Source organism: Cnephaeus nilssonii (assembly GCF_951640355.1).
Source record: "Cnephaeus nilssonii genome assembly, chromosome: 23".
NCBI classification, from domain to species: Eukaryota; Metazoa; Chordata; class Mammalia; order Chiroptera; family Vespertilionidae; genus Cnephaeus; species Cnephaeus nilssonii.
This window is the reverse complement of record NC_137094.1, coordinates 15,131,365-15,157,132: the sequence shown is the minus strand read 5'-3', so window position 1 is coordinate 15,157,132 and position 25,768 is coordinate 15,131,365. Positions and strand designations below refer to the sequence as shown.

General features: G+C 35.3%; 1 protein-coding gene across 6 annotated transcripts in view; it reads right to left on the bottom strand.

Moving 5' to 3' along the window:
* ARID4B (AT-rich interaction domain 4B) overlaps positions 1-25,768 on the bottom strand; it is a 63,991-nt gene that overhangs the window by 3,201 nt on the left and 35,022 nt on the right. For 3 of the 6 annotated variants that reach the window (XM_079763534.1, XM_079763535.1, XM_079763536.1), the window contains exons 13-22: positions 23,773-23,867; positions 22,804-22,901; positions 21,852-22,095; positions 21,376-21,551; positions 17,149-17,406; positions 11,298-11,382; positions 9,993-10,191; positions 6,569-7,777; positions 3,582-3,695; positions 864-1,079 (exon numbers count right to left, since the gene is read on the bottom strand). In XM_079763534.1, the coding sequence (XP_079619660.1) occupies positions 864-1,079; positions 3,582-3,695; positions 6,569-7,777; positions 9,993-10,191; positions 11,298-11,382; positions 17,149-17,406; positions 21,376-21,551; positions 21,852-22,095; positions 22,804-22,901; positions 23,773-23,867 (2,694 nt within the window). The other 3 variants (XM_079763537.1, XM_079763539.1, XM_079763538.1) reach the window with 3 other exon arrangements.

Genomic DNA, 25,768 nt, shown 5'->3' with positions numbered 1-25,768 from the left:
TCTATTAATATGCATTTTTCAACAAAATGTTTATAAAAGAAACAATCTATAGTGTGGCTATAGAATGAGGTCAAGAAGAAAAACTAAAAAAATAAGGCTTGTAAATTTGTTTCCCTAAGATTTTTTTCTTAGCCTAGAACAATGCCTGGCGCATAATATATGCACAATACTTGTTGAACTAATGAGTGTGGAGAATAAAAGACCTTAACAACCTACACATGTATGCTAAAAATTCCACATTATGTACAGTATCATCACAGTATATCATATAAACTCATACTTAGAAACAAAACTTGGAAGACACCAAAATGTTAAAATTGTTTATATTTTCGATTGTCAGGACTGTGGATACATTTTTTAAAATCCTTTTTAGATTTTTTTTTGAGTATAAATGTATATAACTTTTAAATTGGAGAAACTTTTTTTCAAAGGCTCTTAAGCAATTTCCAATATCCTAAGAATATTTTAAGAAGCTGGGGTAGTCTCCACCCATCCCCAAAAAATATATATATATTATGGAGATTTCTCATGTACACTCAAGTATATAGTATAATGAAGCCCCATACACCCATCACCCACCTTCAGTTATTAGCAATTCATGTCAAACCTTGTCTCATTTATACCCCTTGCACTCCCCACCCCTCATCAGAAATACCTAGCCAATGTTGATATTTTTCTTCAAATTTTTCTTTTAGCAATCTGTTTATTCAAATCAAGATCCAAATAAAGTCTCTATGATGCAACTGGTTATTGGGTCTCTTAAGCTTGGTTATAAACTGCTTTTCAATTACTCGCATCAAGAGTTACCAGGATGAAGTTTCTTACAGATTGACTCAACTGTCAATTCAGCACCTGCCACTTACACATCTGAAAGCTCCACTTGTAAACTTTGGGTAACCGGTTACTGGGTTCCTTGAGATCAGGATCCTTATCCCCATTCTTTCCACATTTCCCTGGCGACTGTGTCCGCGCAGGCGACTTGGCGCTGTGAGCCTTCACTCCCGTGGAGAGGGATCTGACCGGCTGAGTCTTGGTGACACTCTCCCCGGCAGAAAGTTCTTCGCTGTCGCTACTGTTGGCTGAAAAAACAAGCGAAAGGAAAGCATTAGAAACAGAAAAGTACCAAAGGTTTTGTCACAGATTTTAATGGACAATTTAAAATTAACCATGTGAATTTATTACTACAGTATACAACTTGTTTTATAGAAGCTGCCTAAACGCTTGAAAAATCATCGTGTACAAATGCACCGGCACAGTTAAGCAAAACAAAACTCTTCTTACCTGAGTTGCCAATAGTATTTTTTTAAAAAAACACAAAAAACAACCCTAATCTTCCATTATACCTGGTAAACTGTCAAATTACAGTCATTATCTGAATGGCTTTTTATTCCATTATGTTAATATATAAAAAAATAGAATACAGAATCTTTTAAACCGACTCACTATATAAACTTCTTAATTTTAACATTTTAGATTGTATAAATGTATACTACTCCTTTGGCCACAAATAAACAATGATGCATAATCATCATGTTCAATAAAGATTATTCGGGAGTAAACACTAAACTTTGATACATATAATGAATTTCTTAAATAATAGCTTGCTGGCTGCAATAAACCATCAGTTTTACCCTGGTAAACGGATTCAGTAATTTATGAAAAATCCTGAGGGCTATGTAATATTATGTTACATCTGTTTTGCTGACTAAAGCCTCAGTACCATAGAAATGGTTAACACCTTGGTAAGTTTAACATGTGATTGACTAAGATGATGGCACTGATTTTCCCATCAATTTCCTCTTTCTGGATAAAAAGTATTATTTTAGATTCCATGAGAGTTAATTCATTTAACTGAATTATTTTCAAAGAATGGATGGTATCCTCATTCTGATTTACCAAGGTGTAAGCCCAATAATTAAAATGAGAGAAAGCAATCAAAAGTTTTATCTTAATTATATGAATGTTAACTGTCTTGCTGAAGATGACCCCTCTTAGGAAATGTCATTTAAATGCTAAAGTCTTGAAGACACAAACATCATAGTGTAATAAAAAATGCTTTAACTATCCTATTAGTTACTCCAAATAATTGATGATCAAATTGGCATCTATTTATTGATTCTTCATTTAACAACAGCTACCAAAAATAAAAGAATATAGTTAGGCTCTCACGGCCTGAAAAATACTCCAGACAGGGAAGGTATATAGCATCTCCTCCACGGTGGTGTTCTAGGAACAGAGAGACGCCACCACTCTCTTACACCATGTTTCCTAATCAAATCCCCGCCCAGACCCCCCACTGCTGCTCTGGAACCCCTGGCAACTCCTCGCTAAGCCCCCAAGGCTTGGCCCACTACGATGCAGTGGTCTGACTCAGCCTGGCTCTCATGGCCTTGCTGAGCACAGCCGCCCGGGGCCCCAAGGAACGCCATATTCACCGCCTGGAAGTCATATGGGCTCAGCAGAACCTCGGGGCGCTGGCCGCATAACCCTTTCTGCACTGAAGTGCAGCCAAGCCGGCCGAGAGCCAAGGTCAGGCAGTGGAGGTGGCAGGAGTCTCCTGGAAGAGCAGCAGGAGTCAGTGTGGGGCACCTGAAAAAAAATTCTTTACATATTTTCCGCTTCTCACTTCGTCTACAAGAGAGAGATAACATGTGCAGCTCTCAGGAGAAATACAGTATATATATCCCTGTAGGCCGATGAACAGTCATTGCTAAAGTTAAGTCTTCAGTTAGAGCCCCCTTAACCAATGTGCACAGTATATACTGCTCATGGCTACTCTTGGCCACATGGCTGAGGTACCCAAGATCAAGGTGGGAGCTGGAGTTGTTGGGATGACAGCGCCAAAGCTGTCTTGACTGTTCTCTTCTAGGCTGATTTTGCCTTGAAGAATGACAAAGCAATCAATTTATCGTAATAAAAATAATACAGAACTGAAGCATTTCATAATGTGATATGACAAGGGGAAAGAACTATGGAGCATAAAACAAACATGGAAACGTTGTTTACATTATAGGAGCGGTAGCTGTTATTTTAAAAAAGATCACTGGCTCATTCATCAGCAATTAATGACACTGCTGATTAAGACCAAGAATTTACCTAGGATCTGAAGACTTGTGTGACATTTTGTGGGTAGTGACAAAATTAAAATACTGACTTAGCCCTGGCCGGTGTGGCTCAGTTGGTTGGAGCGTCATCCCATACATACACTGAAAGGTCTCAGGTTCAACTCCCAGTCAGGGCACATACCCAGGTTGCAGGTTTGTACAGGAGGCAACCAATCAATGGTTCTCTCTCTCTCATCTCTCTCTCTTTCTGACATCCTTCCTCTCTCTCAAATCAATAAAAAACATATCCTCAGGTGAGGATTCAATAAAATACATATATTGACTTATATACCATATCCTGAATACCTTAATGGGGGAAAAATATCCGCCTTAATTTTTTAAATTACTGGAATAGTTGACATACAGTAATTACTTTCAGGCTTACAAAATAGTAATTCAACATTTATATACCTTACAAAGTGATCACCATATCCGCCATTATTTTTTATCTAAAAAATTAGAGGTTTTACAACTTACTGCCTTTTCCCTTCTTTTTGTTGTTTACCACTGTCGCTTTATGGCTTCGTTTCTGCTTTTTTGATGAACTTCCTCCTCCCTGAGCTTCTTTCCCTCTTTTCTGACCTGTACAGGCTACGATGGGAAAGAAATCATTAAGTAACACAATATAAAAATCAAGCTTTTCCTAGGTATAACTTAATTCCACATTTTATAAGTATAGAACAATTCTGAAACTATACATGCTCTTATGAGATTTATAAATTTATCATCGAACTTAGTGTTATTTTTAAAATAAATTGTTATTAATGAGCTGACTTATTACGTTAGAGGGTTTGTTTGTTTTTAAAGCAAGTGAAGTGTGAACATCCTTCTTAGAAAAATCAGATAGATATAAACTGAAAATAGTTCTCAATATAGTACTGAGAGCTTATAAGTCTAGTAGTAATTCAAAAACAGGCATATGCTGAAAACAAAAAGTAAAATTTGTTAAAATTCAGTAAAACCAAAATATTAAAATTTAATTACAGGTTAAATATTAATGATATATCTTATAATATTAATATAATTTTAAATGATATGATACGAATGGGATAAATTTTAGTAGTAATTCACAGTTATATTACACATTTATTTATTTCATCAGGAACTTAGTTCTCAGGGCTCTGGTTAACACACACACCATTTAAAAATCCAGCAAAGCAGTTCTAAGTAACGGTTCATCTTCTTGGTAGAAGATTACCCAAAATGTTCTAAGTGTCTCCTTTCCTTCAAGGCCTAGCCCAAGTCCCAAATGTTCCCTAACTTTCCCTGCTGCTGAGGCTTCACTGACGGATCACTACTCCACACTGTAGTTTCTATACATTCTCCTTTTTACTGATCTGGTCCTCAGCAGCTCCTGTGTTTCTGATGCTTTCTAACTGTAAGTATTTTCTCCCGGACTACACGGTTAAGCTCTTTTTCCATAGATAAAGTCCTATCTATTCAGTTCCAATGTCACATACTATAATAACATGATATAATTAATATTACGATAAAATTATGCCATGTTTGCGACAAAAACGTTTCTTAGTCCTATTACCAGTGGTCAACTTAACTTTGAGTATAGAAGACATGGCTTCCATGGTCAAAAAATAAAACAGAGCTGTTTTGTTTGAAACTTTAAATAGATTTCCTTTTTAATTGAGTGTATCTATTGATAACTTTTCCTAATGCTATTTTAATATAACAAAATAAAACATAAAGAAGGTGACTTAGATATTATGTAGAAGCAGACTCTTAAAAATAATTGCCAGATTTTTCCTCAAGAGTTTAATTCTGAAACTTTCAGGTTAATGTAGGCTAAATTGGAGGAAAATCCTAAATCTAAATTGCAAGACTTACATTTTTATTTTTAATGCAATGCAAATTCTCTAATATCAACAGACAACTTCATTAAAGTAAGGTCATATTAAACAGGTGCTTACAAAGTTATCCCTGCCCTGGCCAGTGTGGCGTGGTTGGTCATCCTATACACCAAAAGGTCATGGGTTCAATTCCCAGTCAGGGCACATGCCCAGGTTGGGGGTTCGATCCCCAGTCGGGGCACATGCGGGAGGCAACTGATCGATGTTTCACTCTCACATCCATGTTTTTTCCTCTCTCTCCCCCCTTCCTTTCTCTCTAAAGTTCAATGAAAATTATTTTTAAAAAAGTAAAGGAATAAATTATTTAAAAATACTATATGCTGTGACAAGATAAAGAAGATGGTCTCTGCTACCCTAAATCTGGAAGTTCTCATGTTTCTTTTTAACCCACTCAAGATTAAAATTCAGAAGGACTACCGTATCTTTTTTTTTAAAAATTTAATCTTTCATGAGGAACACAGTTAAGGATACAATCTTGTAAGAATTATAAGTATTAAAATTTTATCATGCTATTGTCGAAAGTCTAATCATTTATGACAAAGGCTTCTCTAATTTTGAAGATTATTTATGCCTGGACAATTCAGTTCCATGAAATAGTATGGCAGACAAATACAATCATAGTAGCTATATCCGTGAATGTAAAAAAAAACAAAGAACATCCCAATTGAATAGCAATTATATTTTTTACTTAGTATTTATTGTTCCAAAAGAAATATTTTAAGTCAAGATTTGTGTGACAATGTTATAGCAATTATATCTCAATAAAGCTGGAAGAGGAGAAAATGATTTATGTGAGAAAACTTGGATCCTATCTCTTAAGCTTACTAAGAACCTAAAGCCAGCATAATAAGAGCTGGTATGTTCCATAAAACACATACCCTACCTAATGCTCTGCCTTTACAATGGAAAAGAGTGCTCTGAAGCCAAGTGTCAGACTGGAGTATACCAATTTAAAGACACCTGAGCGAAGTGGTTTATAAGAAAAATGATGACAGAAGTACAGCTATGGCACTATCGAAACGTAGTAATACTTTTGGAAAGTACTCATTTGAATTTCCACTTTTAACGACGTCACGGAAAGTCAAAAAAAGTATTCCTGCAGGTTAGTAACATACACACTGGGCCTTCAATTTGGTAGCTATGCATCTACGAAAGCATCAAATTCCTTTACAAACTCACACAAGTTAGTCAGGCTTGACACTCAGTTTGACACGGTTGTCTGAGGAGAGCAGTGCCTGGCCAGTTGGTTGCTCCAAACCCCTACATACAGATTTGGTTAAGGTTGGAGGGGTCTGTCAACAAATCAAAACGTTCGTGAGAAACCGCACATGACAATTGCAAACACAACGTTACAGAATATATTTACGCTGCTCATGCCACAGAGTCGACCGGTGTAGAAGGAATTTTCTAACAGGTCTGGACTGGGCCTGCGTGCCGAGGACACCGAGTCCTTCTCAAGCTTTGAGATAAATGCATTCCGCTATTCATTACTCAAGTGACTTTGCAAGTTTGCATTTGTACCGCGTTCACACTAGTGCCTCCCTTAGAAGCCACTGGAAGGTAGGAGGGGGCCCTCAGGCAGGCCCGGGCTGCGCGGCTCACCTTTCTCCGAAGGCTCTGGCTCGGGCTGGGTGCTGCTGCTGGAGCTCACGCTGGCGTCGCAGCCGGCGGGCGAGCTGTTCCCCTCCGACTGCAGGTCCTGGAGCTCCCCCGCGACGCTGTCCACCTCGATCGTGCTGTCGGTCTCACTCTTGATACTTCGCACCTCTTCCTGGTTTGGGGCCAGGGCGTCTGATGCGGACACAGAAGACTGCTGCTGGCCGGCCTCCGTGACGGTGACCGAGGAAGGGGACTCCGGGGTGGTGGGAGGGGTGTTGAGCACTGAATTGCTGCCACTGCTTGGAAATTCCGCCTTTTTGTCGCTGGCTTCCAGGGGTTTCTCCTCGGCGGGCTGGTTGTCGGCGCCGGCGGGCAGCGGTGCGTCCAGCTCGGCCCCGGGAGAGCAGCTCTCCTCCTCGGCCACTGTCTGCAGGGTCCCCTCGGCCGGGCCCTCCTCCGGGGCCGGGTGCGGGGGGGAAGCTGCGGCCTCTGTGTCCGAGTCAGAAAAAAGCTCCTTCAGCGTCTTTTTGGGCCACTGGCCTTGAATACTTGACCAGACGTCTTTGCGATCTTTAGCGCGGCTGTTCTGAAGTCTTTCATCCGAGTTGTTGAGAAGTTTGATCCTTTTTTCCGCCACTTCTGAAAATCCCGAATAGAAACCAGTCGTCCGCAGAGATTTTCTCTTTTCCTCCAAACAGTTGTATTTCTTAGTTGGTGTCAGCTTTGCTTTTGATTTTTCTTCTTCATCTTCATCGGAAGAGCTGTTGCTACTGTTTTCTACGCAAAGCGATTCTTTGTTCTTGGCCTTCTCGTCCTTTTTGCTGGGCGACCCGGTTTTTGCACCCTCCTCTGTGTTGCAATACCTTCTTTTCCCACGTTTGACCTGTGGCTTTGAGGATTTATCGGGGGTGTCTTTCTTGACATCCTTTCTCTTTTTTGTGACTTCATCTTCTTCATAATCAGTATCTTCGGACAATCCTTCTATATCTTTTCTTAACCTTTCTGGAGATTTCGACGCTGGTTTAGATATTACCAACTCTGCATGGACCTTGCTTTCTTCTAGCAAAAATGAACTGTTCTGTTCCTCCTTTGAAAGAAGGTCATTTCTGGCGTGGGCCAAATACTCCGCCTTCGATTCCTCTTTGCCAGTACTGTCCATGTCGTGAGCACCTGTCTCATCCTCCTGCTCACTGTCTTCAGAACTTTCAGAAGCTAGAAAAGAAAGAAGAAAAATGATATATGAGAGGAAGATTAGCAGTAGCTTCTCTGTGCCACACACTTTATATATTAGCTCCTATGTTTATAGCCACCCTGCTCACCAGGTTTTATTCCATTTTACAAGTGAGGAAACTAAGCTTCGGAGAGTTAAGACACTCGCCAATAGCGGAAACGTCTACAATCACGCCTGGAGCGACAGTTCCACTACTATATACTTTAGCCATAACATATAAAATTGTAAACATAAAAGTCGTGAATTTTATTGTCTGTAAATTATACCTCATTAAAGCTGTGAGGTGTGTGTTTGAGGAGTGTGTTTTTATCATCCCTATTTTATAGTTTAGAAAATTAGGATTTAGAGAGGTTAAACTACCCCAAATAGCTAGAAAAAGTCAAGAGAAAGTCTAAATTTAAGTCATTTGATTCCAGAAGTTAGAATCTTAACTATAACATTCTAAGAAATCCATGTATTATGTTCTTTAAGTAGGTTTAAATGTTTTTTAAAAAAATTGAGACAATTAAGATGGGTAAAAACATTAAAAATTTTCAATGTGTTCCTGTATAACTAAATTTTTTTAAATGATCAAAGCAGTACATATAGGTGGTTATAACTATTTCTATTGGTAGTTATTACCATCATCTCTTAATAATATTCTATTTGTTGATTTATGAAGTTTAACCTCATATAAGCGAGGATTTTCTCTCATTAATACCTCATCCCCCTTTCCCCATACTTTCCCTATATATATTTATTTAAATATAGTATTATAACATGTAAATATGGTTCATTGCAGAAATAGTACACTTGTTACTTTCTTTCTGGTAGAGCCTTTTATTTTTCAAGGAGTTTCCAAAAGTTCTTTTTTACTCATGCTGTCTTCCTTTTTTATGTCTTCCACATTTATTTCACCTGCTCCATGAAGTCAAGCATTCTATCCAGTTTCCTTACTCACCAATCCCTCCCCTGGAGGCCTATTTTCTGCTCCCTCTAGGGCGCTGCTCTCTGGCTCAGTTCTAACAGCCATCATCCCAGGAAGCTCGTACAGGCTTTCTGTTGACCTAGACCCACTGTCAGATTCACCTCACATCTTCCTTTTGCTCGGTTTACTCCCCTGTTGTGTTGGACCACCTAGCAGTTTCCTAAAACAGGCACATGGGAGGAAGATATTCTTTGTCCTTACATGTCTGAATTCATCCTGACCCTCAAACTTCACTGTGTGATTAGTTTAACCCGGTGCAGAATTCCAAGGTGAAATTATTTTCCTTAAAATTTTTGAAGGTACAGCTCTTTTGCTTGTAGTGTTGAAAACACTCTTTCATGCCTTTGTGATGTTTTTATTCCTGCTATTTTATAATTTCATAACAATGTACTGCGGCGTGGCTCTTTCTGCATCACTTTAAGTACTTGAGGGGCTCTTTCCATTTAGAGATTTCTGCCTGTCAGTTCTAAAAATATTTCCTCTTTTAGTTACTTGCTAATTTCTCCCCAAGCCTGGTCAGGGCTCAGGAAGGAGGCAACCAATAGATGTGTCTCTCTCGATGTTTCTCTCCTTCTGTCCCACTCTACTCTATCTAAAAATCAATGGAAAAATATCCTCCAATAAGGATTAACAAAAAAATCTGAACTCTTCAAGTTATAAAAAATGTGAAATATCTTTTATGGAGATACATTCTTTTACTTCATTTGATAGATCAGATCTTCCCCCTCTTTTCCCTGCTAGCCAGATTTATAAGCCTCCCCCTCCCACCAGTCTTTATTACTGTTATTATCTGATAGTTACACTTCATTCTGCTGTAAATATTAACAGTAATGTCACCATAAAAAAGAATGTAATAAATGTAATCAAGGTAAGCAAAGTTAAATATTCTTTACAAAAAATTCAATTTAACTTTATATTCTAATATGGCATAACACTAACTGTGCTTTCCATGGCAACAGAAAGGATGGAACCTGAAAAAAAAGCACAGAATCAATACAATAGGATGAATATTAAATTTTAACTATAATTTAGTGGTGCCCTTGGATCTATTAACAGAAATATTTCTAAGCCTCAATCAATGACTGGTTTCATTTCAAGTAATAGAACCAAAAAAAATTCTGGTTCCATTAAAAAAACAATTTGATGTCAATGAATTACCTTTACAGAATTTGATTTATAAAAACTAACAACAAACACTTGCATGCAAAAAGGATATTTATTATATTTACCTTGAAGTCCATTAAGGATAGAAGTAATTTCTATGGATTTAATATGAGCTGTATCAGAGTTTTTAGCATCAGTAAGATCCAGTTTAGATACTATTTCAGGAGATGAATTTGTCTGAAATGGTGGTTTTGACAAGCGCCGCAGTTTACAGTTTTTAGGAGAGTATTTTTCATCTTTGTCTTTTTCTTTGTCTAATTTATTCTAGGTTAAGGGGAAAAAAGTATCTCATGTTAGCCATAAATTAGTAACATTGTTAATACTAATTTTAACTCTTTTAATATATTATTAAATAACAAAAATATACAAAAAGCCCCTCAAAACAGCCACAGATGTTTTTTCAATATTATTTAACAAATAATGCAGGATGAGCAAAAAGTTCTTGTCTAGTATTTATATTTAAATAGCTGAAATACATTAGCAATCAGGCAAACAATTAAGACTAGCATGTCTCTGGGGTACCTGAAACCTATATAATTGTGCTAACCAATGTCACCCCATATTTTCCAACAAAGACTGAGAGTGAAGAAGAAAGGGTTTGATGAGGCCTGAGGGGTAGCTACTCAGTTGCTACACCAAAACTTAACCATGGACCCAATGTTACAGTGAGAAAAGCATAACCATTTTAGGGGAAAACTTTCACTACGAAGGGCCACTAGAGTATTATTTAGCAGGAAAGTAAACGGCTTCTCACTTTGAATATGAAAAATGTACTTCAGAAGAACTATTAAACACCTCAAATACATACACCATTCAAAATATAAAAATTCCATTAACAAGGTAACAACTGTTCTAAAGCTAATGGTCTGCTTTCTAAGAGAACATTAAAGAGAGTTAATCTTAGAAAGAGCAATTGGATCATACAGAAAAGTAACATCAACTTCCCCGACAGCGGCATCTCTGGGAACCTGCTCTAAGCCACTCCCTGCAGTCAGACCAAGAAGCCTCCTTTTGCTCCCGAGTAGTTTGCAGTTAGTACGTAACCCAGGGCTCCAGGCCCACCACTTTAGGGCTCCCTAGTTGGAAATCAGAGGGGGAGGAGAGGGCTGACATGGATCAGTAAAATCTGGCTGGGTGGCCTTCTACGATGTTGAAACTGAGAAAAGTCTCACCGATCATTTAGTACAGTTTCCAACGTGCTTTTCCATAAGTGACAATATTATTGTACCCAAATCTAGTTTTTGCTAAATTTGCTATTTCAAGGAGTATTTCTAACTCTGCTAACACTAATGCACACATACTTAATGCATAATTTTTTGGGGAAAGTTCTTTAATTAAGAATTATGATGTAGAGAAAAATAAGCACTTACCTTTATTTTTTTCCGATGTTTTATCTTTGGCACATTTTTATCAGCAGGTCTCACTATTTTATCTGCTTTAATCCATTCATCATATCTAAAGTTAAAGGAAATTGATATAAATATACAGACATATACCACAAAGATACTTATGGCATATTAAAGAGAAACTCATAAATAAATAGAATCATTACATTTTAGAACTGGAAACAACCCTGGAGATCATTTAGTTCAACTTCCTGGTTTGATGCATAAAGTTACCAACTGCCCTGAGCGGTGTGGCATTGTCTCATGCACAGAAGGGTTGAAGTTTGATTCCCAGTTTAGGGTACATGCCTGGGTTGCAGGATAGATTCCTGGTAGGGGTTGTGCAGGAGGCAGCCAATCTATATTTCATTCTCACATTAATGTTTCTCTCTCTCTAAAAATTGAGACTGCCTGTTAGTGATTAGACCATACTTCTTAAATTCTGTTATCAATAAATTCCTTATAATTAAAGCATAGGATCTAGACAAGTATCCTACCAGATATTTAACTAAAATACTAATGAAATATTTTCAAGGAAGTACATGACTTATTTGAAAATATTTCTACTGAGTCATCTAACTAATGAAACAAACATGAAAGACAAGATGCACAAGCAACTCAGTGAACTTCCGAAGGTCACTCACTGGCCTATGGGGGATGGAGGCGCACCAGAGGGCCCTGAACTGATCAAGTCCGTGAACTCCAAGACCAAACGCACGAACAAGGGCAGAGTCACCTGACAAATACGTCATAGGCACCTATCACGTGACAGGCTCTGCACTGAGCACTGGGTACTCAGCAGTGAAGGCAGCACAGCTCCTTCCTGCAGGGAGCTTACAAGTGAGCAGAGATGGCAACACTAAATGGGAATTACAAAAGGAACAACACAAACCTGCACCTTTTGAAAGAAGGTACGTAAACATTTGTATTTTTAAATGTGATGAATTAAAATATTTATACAAAGCTAGAAGAAATCATTCAGAGACCATAACGTAATTGCTCTCACCAGAGAAAAGTCGAGTTCAAAAAAGAAAGCTTTATAGTTTTTGCTTGGATATGTTGGCAAATCACCTAAGCAATCACTTAGCAATAATAAAAATGGAAAAGAATGTCAGTCAACCAGACATAAATGGTTTCTGTGACCAACATCAATTCAGATGTGGTTCATCTTCAACCCAACTAACCCTTTTCCAAAGGAACCTTATCAGCATATGTTAATATACACCCAAAAGACATAATCAGAGATTAAAAGTAATTGCATGCAACATAAACATATTTTCAAAATAATTTCATAAGCAAAACCCAATTGACATAATACTAAAAACTCACTATCTGAAATATGCAATTAAAAAAGATAAAATGTAACAACCATTAAAGTAAAATATAAGTCATTTGTAGTTTGTTTTCTGTAATGTATATTCATTTAATAATTGCTGAGCAATAATACTCTATATCTTACTTCCTATAAACAAAAGGTTAAGTTACATATATCATATAACTAAGCTTTTAAAAACCTCATGTCTAAAGTGGAAATTTATGCTATCATTGCAAGGAGATGAAGTTTCCTCCCTTAATTAAGAACCTATGGGACACTGTAATAGAAAAAAGACCAAGTCATGATGAAAAGCAGCACTAGTTATTAATAATAAACTTTATAAGCAATTTTATCGATATTTACCTACTTGATGAATTTCCTATTATAATCTCAACACATATTTTTTATTATTTTTTAATTTATTGATTGACTTTAGAGAGAGAGGAAGGGAGAAAGAGAGAAACATCAATTTGTTGTTTCACTTATTTATGCATTTTATATGTGCTCTGACTGGGGATCGAACCTGCAACCTTGGCTTACTGGGATGATGCTCTGAGCTCTCCGGCTATACATATATTTTTAATTTGAGAAAATATCTAAAACGAAATTTATGAAGACTCACTGAACACAATTTTATGCTTTTAGTAATGTACTTAGGATACAACAAAAATAAAAGTTTATTACTGAAAAGCTAAAATTTTAAGCATGCTATTAACATTCCATATTTCTATTTCACATAATACTGTTAAATCCATACCAAAGACACAGGAATGGTGTTCATCATAATAAAGAAAACAACAGCATAATGATAGAAACATAAATATTATAGCATAATTTATGATTTGACACAACCACCCCAAGAGAATGATACAGTAATGATATCAATCCATTTTCCTGGAGAATTTAACTCTATTAGCTGAAGCAAAGGTATAGGACTTTAGGCAGAGGCAGTAAGCAGTGTTAAGAACAATGGCAGAGCAGGTTTTATTTACAGACCACTGAAAAGGGTTAGCAACTGTGATTCAGATACTGAGTTTCTAAAGTATCCCAAAAACTTACTTTACTAATAACTGATCAATTTAGGGGGTTACTGTATTTGTGCCCATTTAGACCAATGTACTACCTGCCAATCTACAGAGCCACCAAATGAAACAGGTCCAATTTTTATGTTTTACATAAAATACACCTGCTAATCTACAAACTCGTAAATGGAAAAGTCCCGTTTAATAAACATTCTTTTAAGTTGAAAACAGAAAGAAAGCCCATTTGAGTGGTAAAGATAACTGCTTAATCTTTATTTCACACACAAAAAAGTCTATTTTCACTTGCACTGAAAAACTAGTCAACTCAAAAGTAATTTTTTAAGTTCACCTTATTGCTTTTAAGCTTTGTTTTACATTTCTCTACATGTAGGACTATCTGATACTAAGTATTTTGTATGCTGCAAAAGATTTTCTCACAGCCTTTTGACTGCAATAGTACTTTTATTTGAATACGGAGAAATTGGAACCTTAACAGAACAGTTTGACAGGTCCCCAGAAAATTAAGAGTTGCCATATATAGGAGAATAGAGGAGTCTGGGCTCCAGGTTGAGCCCAATCCATTAGTTTCTACATTCTACAGGTATGGCGTTTATAAACCAATCCTTTTAATTCGGATTTTAATTTCTGCTTTACTCCCATTCTGTTGCTAGGAGGTCTAAAGTAGTTCAATATTCATTCACTAGTTATCACATTTTTCAGTTTTGAATTAAGGGTATAAATAATAATTACATTAATGTAAAGGTTTATATAGCATTTTAGGAAAAAAAGAATAACATAGAACAGTATTTTTAAAAACTAAGGTATTTTCCTTTTAAGAAAACCCTGTTTGCTAGAAAATGATGTTTCAGATCACACAAAACTCACATAAATAGCCCCACATGAAATTTTCTAAATTGCCATAGTAATGAATGGCTGCCACTGAAAATAATACTTTCATGAACTTTCATGCATAAATCTTCATTTTCAATTTCACATCAAGTGTAAATTCAGAGATCAAGCTGAATTTCCAAAAATAATGGGAAAACAGTTGTAGAGCTGATGAGGGCTTGTTGCAGTCCTCATTAGATTAGCTTCAGACAAGAAGGAGCAGCAAAAATTACGTGTGATTTCTTTTCCTTTTTTTTTTAATTTTATTTGAGTCAAACTGACGACACATGCTGGGGAACAAGATCTCCAATGCTCCCCACAGTGATTCCTTACTCATCAGCAGGACAGCCTTGGTTACTATTGCAGAGAAAGAGGATGCTGTTATATTGACTAAGAAAATTAACTGCTTCATCTACTGAAGTACAGTGGTTTTCTCTACGATGCTGCAGTGTGTGGGGATCCACCCCTACAGTTCTTCACCAAGATGGTAAGTTCTCTTCTTTTCAACGTTCAGACCACACAAATGCTTGAGCTGTCAGGAGTAGCGCATCCTTCTCAGTGACACAAGCAAGTCTTGTTGAATAGTTCTCCTTTTCCTTTCTATATTATTAAACTCCTGAATGCCTCCATTGAAAATCTCCCGTTATCCTGCCCAACCCACTATCAATTTCAAAGTTAAAATACTGAATATTTTCTACCCCCTAAAATCCAAGTGCTCCTAGGATAGGATACTTTCTTTTAGTCAATCTTTTCTTAAGGAAACAGAAAGTTTTATCTTAACTACAGAATAATTTTATGAATGTCTCAACTCACATACATACCAAGCCTCTCGTTTGAGATAATTAATAGAAAACAATCAAGCCCTGATTATAGTGAAAGTTAGAGAATGCTTAAATTCTATCCACTCATCACAGAATTTAAAGCATTTTAAAAGGCTACTAAGAAAACTGCCTTATTATAGATAAACTAGCAATATATATATATATATATATATATATATATATATATATAGTAAAATAAAATAAACTAGCAAAATAACCAGGAGAATTGAAAGGAGAAGGCAAAAAGATGATGTGCTTTTATCTATATTGTGGGCATTATTTAATAATTAATTTTTGTTGACTCAATTTTCTCCTAATTTTAAATTAACATACTCAACATTTACACCCTAGGCAAAAATGGAACTCCCTCTACATTTATGTTTAATGAGACCATTTAGTAGGATCAAAATGATTAAATATCAAAGAGTGGGCAAAATATTCCTACAGCAACTGCATCTGAGATTTCAAGCGAGTTCCTCTGAACTTATCATTAATGCCAGCACTACAGTGAGAAACATCACGCACCATAGAGGCAGCATAAGAACGGACAACAGAATTAATTACACACGATTTTAAAAGTAGTATCTGGAAAAGCTTGTTTCAGGACAACACTGATGACAGATAAGTCTTAAAATTCAAAACTTTGTTAATCTTGTTGGTTAGAAATAAAGAACAAGCCCAATGGATCAGATCTGTACTTTTCTCACAATAAATAAGGAAATCAGATTAGACGTTTCTAGAGTTTCCTACTGCTGCAACCGGACAACACAATACGTACTTTTAAGGAACAGAGTATTATTTTTAAGAAAGAGATGAAATTTTTTTAGTGACTTTCCAAACAAATTATAATTTAAAGCATGAGAACTATATTCCTCCTTGAAGAGACTAGGCAGACATGAAACCACCACTTAAAACTCCTATGATTACCTTTCCAAAGGCTAACCCTATCACAGGCTATATTTCAAAAATAATATTAAATATTCCCAAATGAAGTTTTTCTTAAAAGACACCTAAATGATCAGATCCCAAAACTGACAGAAACTTTGGACAAACTTGAAATACAAAATTTCTTTGGATAAACCAAAGGAAACTTTTGGTAAGAAAAACACTTTATTTAACCCAACCTGAAACCGAACCTCTGTCTTGCCTTGCAGCTCCCTAGCTCGGAAAGGGAGGACGTGCACGCTAGTTAAGCTAAGCAGACCCGCTTACATGGCAACCATAGTGCTTCAAACATGAACATACATTTCTGAGGCTTCTGAAAAACACTGTAACACAAGCACTGTTAAGGAGGAGATAAGGCCTTCTTGAAATAGCCAAAGCTTCTTAAGCAATCTCAACTTTAAAGTCCCTGCCTACTGAAAGAAATAGGATGTCCGAAGGAAAGAAATGATGACTTAAGAAGATTACAAAGAGGTTACTATGGCAAGGTAGTTGAAAATGCAAGAGAGCAAAAAGTCTGATCATTGGCTTGTAGACATCAAGAAGCTCAAATCTCTCTCACATTTTTAAGGGTCTTCCTATCATTTCACCAAGTGTTGCTTTGATTAATCCACATGTAATGTAAACATTAATTGGGCAGACACTAAGGATGTCTTCTAAGTATGAACAACAGGAGGTAGGAAGTCACTACACGAGGCATTTACATACTACAAACTACTTATTTTTTACACAGTGCTATGACCTCAATGAAAATACTAATAAGCCTGTAATTCATTCGTTAAGTTTTAAGATAGGAAGTTATTTATCAGTGTTTTCAGGTAGCAATCACTAGCTAAAACTCAAGTTACCTCACATTCCATCCGCAGTAATGGACCAAGTAAAGGACCTCTCCACCTTCGACATCAGAATCTTTAATACTAGCTTCATACATTTTTTGATTTTTCCCTCGTCCATACCGCACTTGGACTTTCATGCCTGGTGGATAGCATTCAAACTCCTCTTCCTCATTGTTGTCATCCTCCTCTTCATCCTCTTCCTCCTCCTCCTCCTCCTCCTCCTCTTCAGCTTCTTCATCATCTTCCTCTTCCTCTTTATTCGTTTCATCTCTTGAAAGGTTTAAAAAATTGCAGTTAATAAAAGATACTTCATAAGCTTTTCAGTTCCAAACCACATAAATTGATAAAAATTGTGGTGTGATTGTTCCGGGAACAGCAGGTTCCATGTGTATGAAATTCTCTGATTTTCAACTTAATATTAAAAACTAAAACCGTATAAGATGACCATGGTTACAGAAAAGGTACATTGAGAGAACATGAACATTGAAAAATAAGTGCATTAAAAGAAAACTTCCAACAGCCAGACGGACAGGCGTTGTGCTGCAGAGCAAGAAACCAGTACAGTCGACTGTTACAATTTTCTCAGGTTTTATTATGAAAGTGTTTTACATCTCGGTTCACAAAAACAAAAATCATTACACCTCATAGCTATTTTCTGACTCAAATTATTGTTTATTCAAATATTTCCACCCTCAGGATATTTAAAACAAAAACTTTTACTAGCCAATGGCTAGTCTTAATAATTTTAAAAGGTGCTCCAACTAAAATCAAATGTTATATTATATACTAAAATGTTATTTTACCTGTCACAAGTATATTCTACTAACTTCACATTAATATTCCATCAAGTTTTTTTCTTTTTATTCTTCTAAACTTCAAAATTTCTGCTCTCTTTACCATATTCACTGAAATTCTTCTCTACCAACTCTCTCAACTTCAAAGTTCCAAATGAAACTCCAAGTTAAACCATTCAGAAGCAGCACTGCGACCATTCTGATCTTTTCAGTACCCTGTACTTTCTAAACTGAGTATTCATATTCATTTTATATTAGCCACAAATCTGTATTAAACAAGGTGGAGAGAATCTCAAGCCATAAATCTTTCCAAGCACTAGATTACAAAAAAATCAATGCATTATTAGTATGAAACTCGACATTTAGTTAAGTTTTTATCTGCTCTGCAGTATGTCTAAATGTATTACAATAGATTCCTCTCAAAAAGAATCCATCACTTTATAGCTGACAAATGAATAAACATCATAAAACAGAATCACAAGACAGCTGAGCATTAAACTTTAAAAGTTAAGAGAAATAATATTTATACAAAAAGCCAACTTCCACTGATAATTTTTAATATTCTTATATGCAACCTTTTTAGCAATAACGTATTTTAGCATTCCTAATTATACAGGCAACAAAAATAATATAGAAATAGAGATAAAAGCAGCATTATAACCCTTTTTATTCTACTTCTTTCCTTCTATACAGTGAGGGATGAAAGGAAGCACAATAAACTTATGAAATTAAGTCTGAGTTCATAAAAGTGTCAAATGTGTCAATTTTCTCTGAAATACATCCCAAGTCTATAAGGATTCTCAAGAATTATTCCTCTTTTAAAGACTCATCTACAGCCAAATGAGTGAAGGCCTGGGAAGAGTTGGGTGGGGCGTGGAGGGGATCAATGGGAAAAATAAAGGGGACATCTATAATACTTTCAACAATAGATAAACAAACAAACAACAGCCAAATGAATATATACTTAACCCTTTGCACTCGCTTGCTTTTTTCTCGATTCCTTTATTCTAATGCTAACCGTGTCGAGTCACACTCGACATCCGAGTGCAAAAGGTTAAAAACTAAAACCTAAAGGAAACCTACTGTAATCTAAGATAAAAAATATGAACGCTATTATTGAAAATACATTAACAGCTTTAAAATTAAAGATCAGTAAGGCTAAAATATCCAAGAAATTATCAGAAAGGGTGTTATGGGTAATAAGCTATTATTAACAAACTTAAACAAATGTTTTATCTGTGTATTACATACTATATACATATATAAAAGTACAAGTTAAAATATCAGGGGAAAAAGGAAATGTATTGTGCTGGCCACAACAAAACAAGAGATTTATCATGCACCTCAGAATCATGATATAAAAGCAGATAGATAGAATAAAAAGTCTAAACTTTTTAAAAAATGAAAACAACTCTAAACGTATCTTACATCATGTAATACGCTCAGCACAACTGATAAATGCCAAGAACTGCAAGCACCAGGCTACATTAAGTGGTAGCCAGAGTAATATTTACTTAATCTAAATAAAAACTCAATCCTCGGTACTAAAAAATCAAAACAAAAAAATAAAAATTTCACATTTAATAGCAACTTCAGACACAAATCAAATAAAAGTCATGAAAATAATATACTGATGTATACATAATCAGACAACACAATTACTGGCTTGAATCAGCCATAGAAAATTCTTCTAAGAATTCAGTAGCAAAATCAGAGGTAAGTGCACTAAACCAGATACAACACAGAATGCCAAGAAAGACAGCCTCTGAATGTGTAAAATGCGCGCGCACACACACACACACACACACACGCCAGCAAGAATTTTTCATCTGAATTCACAAAGAAATATCAAAATTTCCCAGTTTGAGGTCACACTCCTTACAATGAAACAAATTAAAAGAAAAAAGCTACAGCTTACCAATACCTATTATGGACCAGACACTGAAATATGGAGGTAGGTTATTAAAAATTCTTGGTCGTAGCTAATTACTTAGTGGAAGTTATATATCAGAAAAATACTTAAATATTAATTCTTTATAACTGTAAAATTTTCTATTGCACTGAACTAATAAAATTCAGAAATCACTTTTGAACATTTCTAACACATAATGCTTCTAAAAAATATCAAACTAGGGCAGTCACACCAGGATAATTTCAGTTTGTGGTATGACATATACTACTATATCTCTGTAGTAAGAAAGCCATATAGTTGAAGAATTAAATGAATTAATAAAACCCTAAAAAATACAGATTATACTAATAATAATGTTTTTAAAGTACTAATGTGAAAAGTAAAGATAATTACTAGTAACAAAGAGAAAATAAAGGCTTATCAGAGTGCCTTCGACACAGTAGATGCTCCAGAAATAGCTGCAGATTTAAATGTCACATTTTTAGGCATAAAGCTGAATCCTTACTAAGTTCTTTCTTAATAGGTGAAACAGTCCCCAGTAGCAGCATGTATAATTTCAAATAAACACTTACATACAGAGAACTATAACCAAATATAATGAACAAACAAACTATATTCATCTAAACCCAGGGGTTTTTTTTCCTTTAAATTTTATCTGCATGCTGAGGCCAAATTTGCAAAATAACACTAAAATGACCAAGAGATTTTAGGCAAAAAGCTGGCTACTCACTAAGTTTCTTAATAGTTGCAATAGCAGTAAGGAATATGTGAGATATATATTTTTGTACACACAGATACGTAACAAAGATAAATACCTTTTACTATATTCATCTAAACATTTTTTTCTTTTTTCTTCTTCCCTCCTTGGCTTCATGCTGTGGCCAAATTTCAGATAAATATTAAAATGATTAAAAAACATTGGTTGTACTTATTGAAATGGGCCACTAACAATGAGGAATGTTTAGGGTTTTTAAAGCTCAGAAATAAGAGTAGACACCAAAGATCACCTTGAAAACCCAGGGCTCCACTGGCAGTGTACAAATTACATTCTAAATAATTCTTCATTCCAAACCAACCAAAACAAGTAAATGTTACTTGCACATAAAACACAGCATAACAATTTTGGCCTTTTAAAAACTAATTATTAGCACTTTTCCATTCTTATTTTTTGCTTAAGAAATGAATACAACTGTCAAAATCTACAGCCAACATACCATCTATAAAACATTGGCGAAAATCATTTTCCCAAATTTATATTATCTGGTTGAAGTACTTTTCTCTAGCTGAAAATTTTATAAATTTCTATGATGAGAGCAAAAAGAATCAATCAAAAATATGACCTTTTGCTACATTTGCATTGGTAGGGTCTCTGAAGTAGGCAAATGCTATTTATATAATAAGTATATAATAATCAGCCAATTATTCTATATTTTGTCAATCAAATTTCGATTCACACATACACGCACATACAGAGAGAAAATTACAAGAATTCATTCGGCCAAAATGCATCTTAACCAAAAACAGAGTTCTTACCCAGATTTTGCTTTTTCTTCTTCAGCTTCTACCTTTATGCTGAGGGATTCATCTATCCCAGTTGTCTCATCATTTTTGTCAACCAGATTTTCATTTTCTTCTGTCTTTTTTAGGTTAACTTCTTTTTCCTGATCACTTTGTGTAGATATAGATTCTAATAAATTCTTTTTACTTCCCTAGAAAAAGATCAGAGCAACTAAACCAACAAAAGTAAATACTATCAACTTAATTCCATGTTCTAATTAAAAAAGGTACCAACCAATACTAATATTGAGAAACGTTTTAGTGATTTTAAGAAACTCCTGCATTCTTAAAACACTAGGCAAAAATACTGAACAGCTATTTTAAACACAAAAATAGAACTTACTGAAGAAAATGCACTATCTATCTAAGTATAAAATTACACAATGAATTAACAAATCTTTAGAGTATGTAGAAAATGTACCAAAGGCGGCAAAGGACAATATCTGATTTACCAGAGAGGGTTTAATATTCTCCTTTCTTTCAACATCATCTTCAGTAGGCTTTTCTTCTTTTATTATAATCTTTTCCTCCTCTTCAATCTTTATTTCTTTCATTTCTGGTTCACTTTCTTCCTTAATTTTTATTTCTTTTACATTTTCACACTCCTTACATGGCTTGTTAGCAACTTTCTCTGGCAGTGCCATCTGAAATTCAATATTGGCCGACCTACAGTACTCCTCAAAACCATATAAGTATCTAGAAACATGAAGAGAAATTACATTTAGGAAAAATTTTGAAATATTACTGTAGAGTTGTGGTTATTTAAATTTGTTCATTTCTCTTGTTTTTCAGATATGGAGCCTTATTAACATTCTCATTTATTCTAGTTCAGTTCTTCCCAATCTTTTTAACCCAAATAGAAACATTTTTCAAAGAAAGTTTCATTTAAAAAAACTATGCTAAAAGTGAAGACAATCATAATCATAAATATACTAACTGTAACAACAGTAGCTTTTACAAGCTCGAGTGACAGCATGTTTGTTGAGCACTTCTTTATAAGCCAGGCTTTGGGCCTCTAAGCACATGTAAAACCTCATTTAATCCTCAAGAGTAATCCTATGAAGCAAGCAGTAGTATCTCCTTCTACAGATGAGGAAACTGGTCCAAGGGCACCGATCGCTAGTAACTGGCAGGAGCAGGAATCAAACTTGTGTGTACCTAACTTTCAAAACGTTAGCATTTTAACCTAACACAGTACTTTCAAAACTTACTTGGCCACAAAAACGGCTTCACAGACAATCTCATAGATCTAGTGTTCATAGAATACTCTAGAAAATGTTATGTTATAGAGTGATTACTCTAGCAAAAATTTGATTTCTTCTTAGAGCCTCAGTTATGGGATACATCCCATCCTGCTTTCTGGATAAAACAGTGAATATAGCTATACCAAGTACACCGACTTACTTTTTATAAGCACATTTAACATTGTATCCTGCAGCTGAGTTTAAGACAGGGATTCCAAGGTCTTGGTAGACTTGCTTCCAAACAGCTCCACTTTCAATCTAATGGACAAAGTGAAATGAAAACTTCCAAATTAAAGGTAGGAATATAAAAATATTTTTATAAACATAGTATATATAAATGTTTATATTTATTGGTTTTAGTCTCAAATGGATGAAAAAGATCAATCTCAATAAATACTAAATAAAAAATTGATTCACAATATCTTAAAGTAAGTTTTAGTATTCTAACAAATCTCAGAGAATTAACAAATGTTGAAATATTATACCATTTCATTTTAAATAAATCCTGTTATAGTAAATAAGAAAATGTCCAAATGCCTAATCAAAATTTATAATGAAGAAACTGAGACAGAAATTTTAAAATGATGGATCATGTCCCATAAAGCTTACAAGCTAATAAATCAAAGCAGTTCTATGGATTTTACTAAAACATTTGATTCTACAGAAAAAATTTTCAGTCTTAATTATATGAGCATCATTTAACATGGCAATCTTAAGATAATTTCTTCTAGTTCAAAAAAAGATTTTCTATATGTTTCTATAAATACATATATAAATGATATGTTTTATATATCAGGCACAGTGGAAGAGATTACAGATATAAAGAAGATTAACATAGATCCATGCACCCAAATATGTTACAGTTTAGTGGGAGACATAAGCAAGAATTTCCATCGATATAGTTATGCTGTGACTTAAGACATAACTAGGTAGTTTATGAAAGTTTGACAAACTTAACAGTAAGTCAGAAAGCTCATTTAAAAAAATCTTTAATTAAATTTAAATTTGTTCTGAGGAAGCCAGCTCTGTTTCTAACCAGTCATTTCCATTTTTTATTCATTGGAATAAATAATTTTAGATGAGAAAACATGTATAAAAAACATGCTTCACTTTTGATTATAATACTTACATTATCAAATCCTCCAAGTTTGTGTACAAGTCTGAATAACTTAAAGAGATTCAAATTTCTATATCCAAGTACAGGTCGTTTGTTAATAGGTGTGCCTATTAAGGAAAACACAAAATATATTAAAATCACACTGCATTTTTTAAAAATTTCAAAAGATTCAAATACAGTGCAATGAGTGTATGCATACACACAGAGTGGGACAAAAGTAGCTTTATAGTTGTGAGTATAAAACAGTTTATTTTTATATGATTATTTATTGCATTTTCCATACGAACAACTGTAAACCTATTTTTGTCCTACCCTGCATATATATATGGGCGGGGGGGGGGGAGGGAGGATGCTGTTCATCAAAAACATGTCCTCTACTTAAGCCCATTTCATTAAATTTTTTTTTCCTCTTACCAGGTTGTTGAAACCTTGTATGATTTCATTCCACTATTATTCTCCTTATGAGTTAAAGAATAAATACCAAAGAAAGCATAATAATAATTTTAAAAATCAGGGAAACAAGGTTTGGTAAAACTGTTGAAATGATGGGCAACTGCTTCACATTCAGTTATCTTTATGACACCTTCTTTGCATTTTAAAGATTAATTTTTTCTTTAATGATGAGAGAGAAATATCGATTTGTTACTCCACTTACTTGCGCATTCATTGGTTGATTCTTTTATGTACCCTGACACGGGACTGAATCTACAACCTTGGCATATGGGGACAACACTCTAACCAACTGAGCTACCCAGCCAGGGCTTACTTTCTTTGCATTTTACTAAATTATTACTTCTCTAAATGATTCTAGAGTAAAGCTATAGTTTTCTTTCATTCTAATACGGAAAAATGTAGGGCAAGGACACAAACTATCATTCCTTTAGAAAACGTAGAGGAAATAACAGAACAGAGCTATACAATCTATGGCCCTTTCCAAAAAATATATGACTGGCATAATCATATTTTATCACTGTTCTAATATTAGATTTTATTCATCACCTTTTATTTATGTTACATAAAAGCCTAAGAAATAGCCTACCTTCTTAGGCCAAGCCTCCATTTATACAAAGAAATAACACAGGAATCAAGGACAATGTATATTCTATAAAAAGATAACTACATTATAGCAGCCACTATCATTTATGAAAGCAGAAGACAAACAGAGCCAGCTTCTACTCATCAGCAAGCAAAATGGAGATTTAAAAATAATTACAGAGTCAAGTGGCATTTCCAAATCTTATTCATTCATGTCCTTCTCCTCAAGCTAGAGAGCTTTCTGCTTCTCCCGACTCCTTTCCCTTGCTCGCATCTTCCCAGGAAAGGAGAAACTACACTCTGAACAGATGAGCAAGAGGGTAACAGTCCCATAGTCCTGGAGAACTGGGTTTCCACTAAAGGTCAGCACCTGCTCCTCTTTCTCCCAGCCCTGCATTTCTGTAACAACACTAGGCAGGTTCAATGAGCTAAGCCAAGGTTCACCTTGAAATACTGTCACACTTCTTTACTTCTGGCTCTCTGTGTGTGGGTTCATTCTCTTAGTTGTGAGGCTGAGCCTTTATAAAAAGACTTAGGGTCCATCTTAGAGTGTAGCCACCTCTCTCTCTCTCTCTCTCTCTCACACACACACACACACACACACACACACACACACACACGTATGTCAAACAGTGGTTGTGGAGAAGGAGGCCTTTTCCTAGTGGCATTTATGTGGGTGCAAATACAACAGTGTTGCTATGATCCCCTCTCTGCTGCTGCTCCCTAGCGTCAGAGCTCTTTGGTAGAAGAGCCCTAATGGGAGTGAAGAAAAGACAGGACAGAACACAGGCACTGATGGACCCACGGCCATGACATCTATCAAAACACTGTCAAATTCCTCATTCCACTTTCCACGTGACAGACACTATTCGAGGTGCTGGTGATACTGGCAATCAAAAAGACAGCCAGGATTACCAGGAACAGGGAACTTAATGAACAGAATTATTATTTTTAAAATATTAACTATATATCT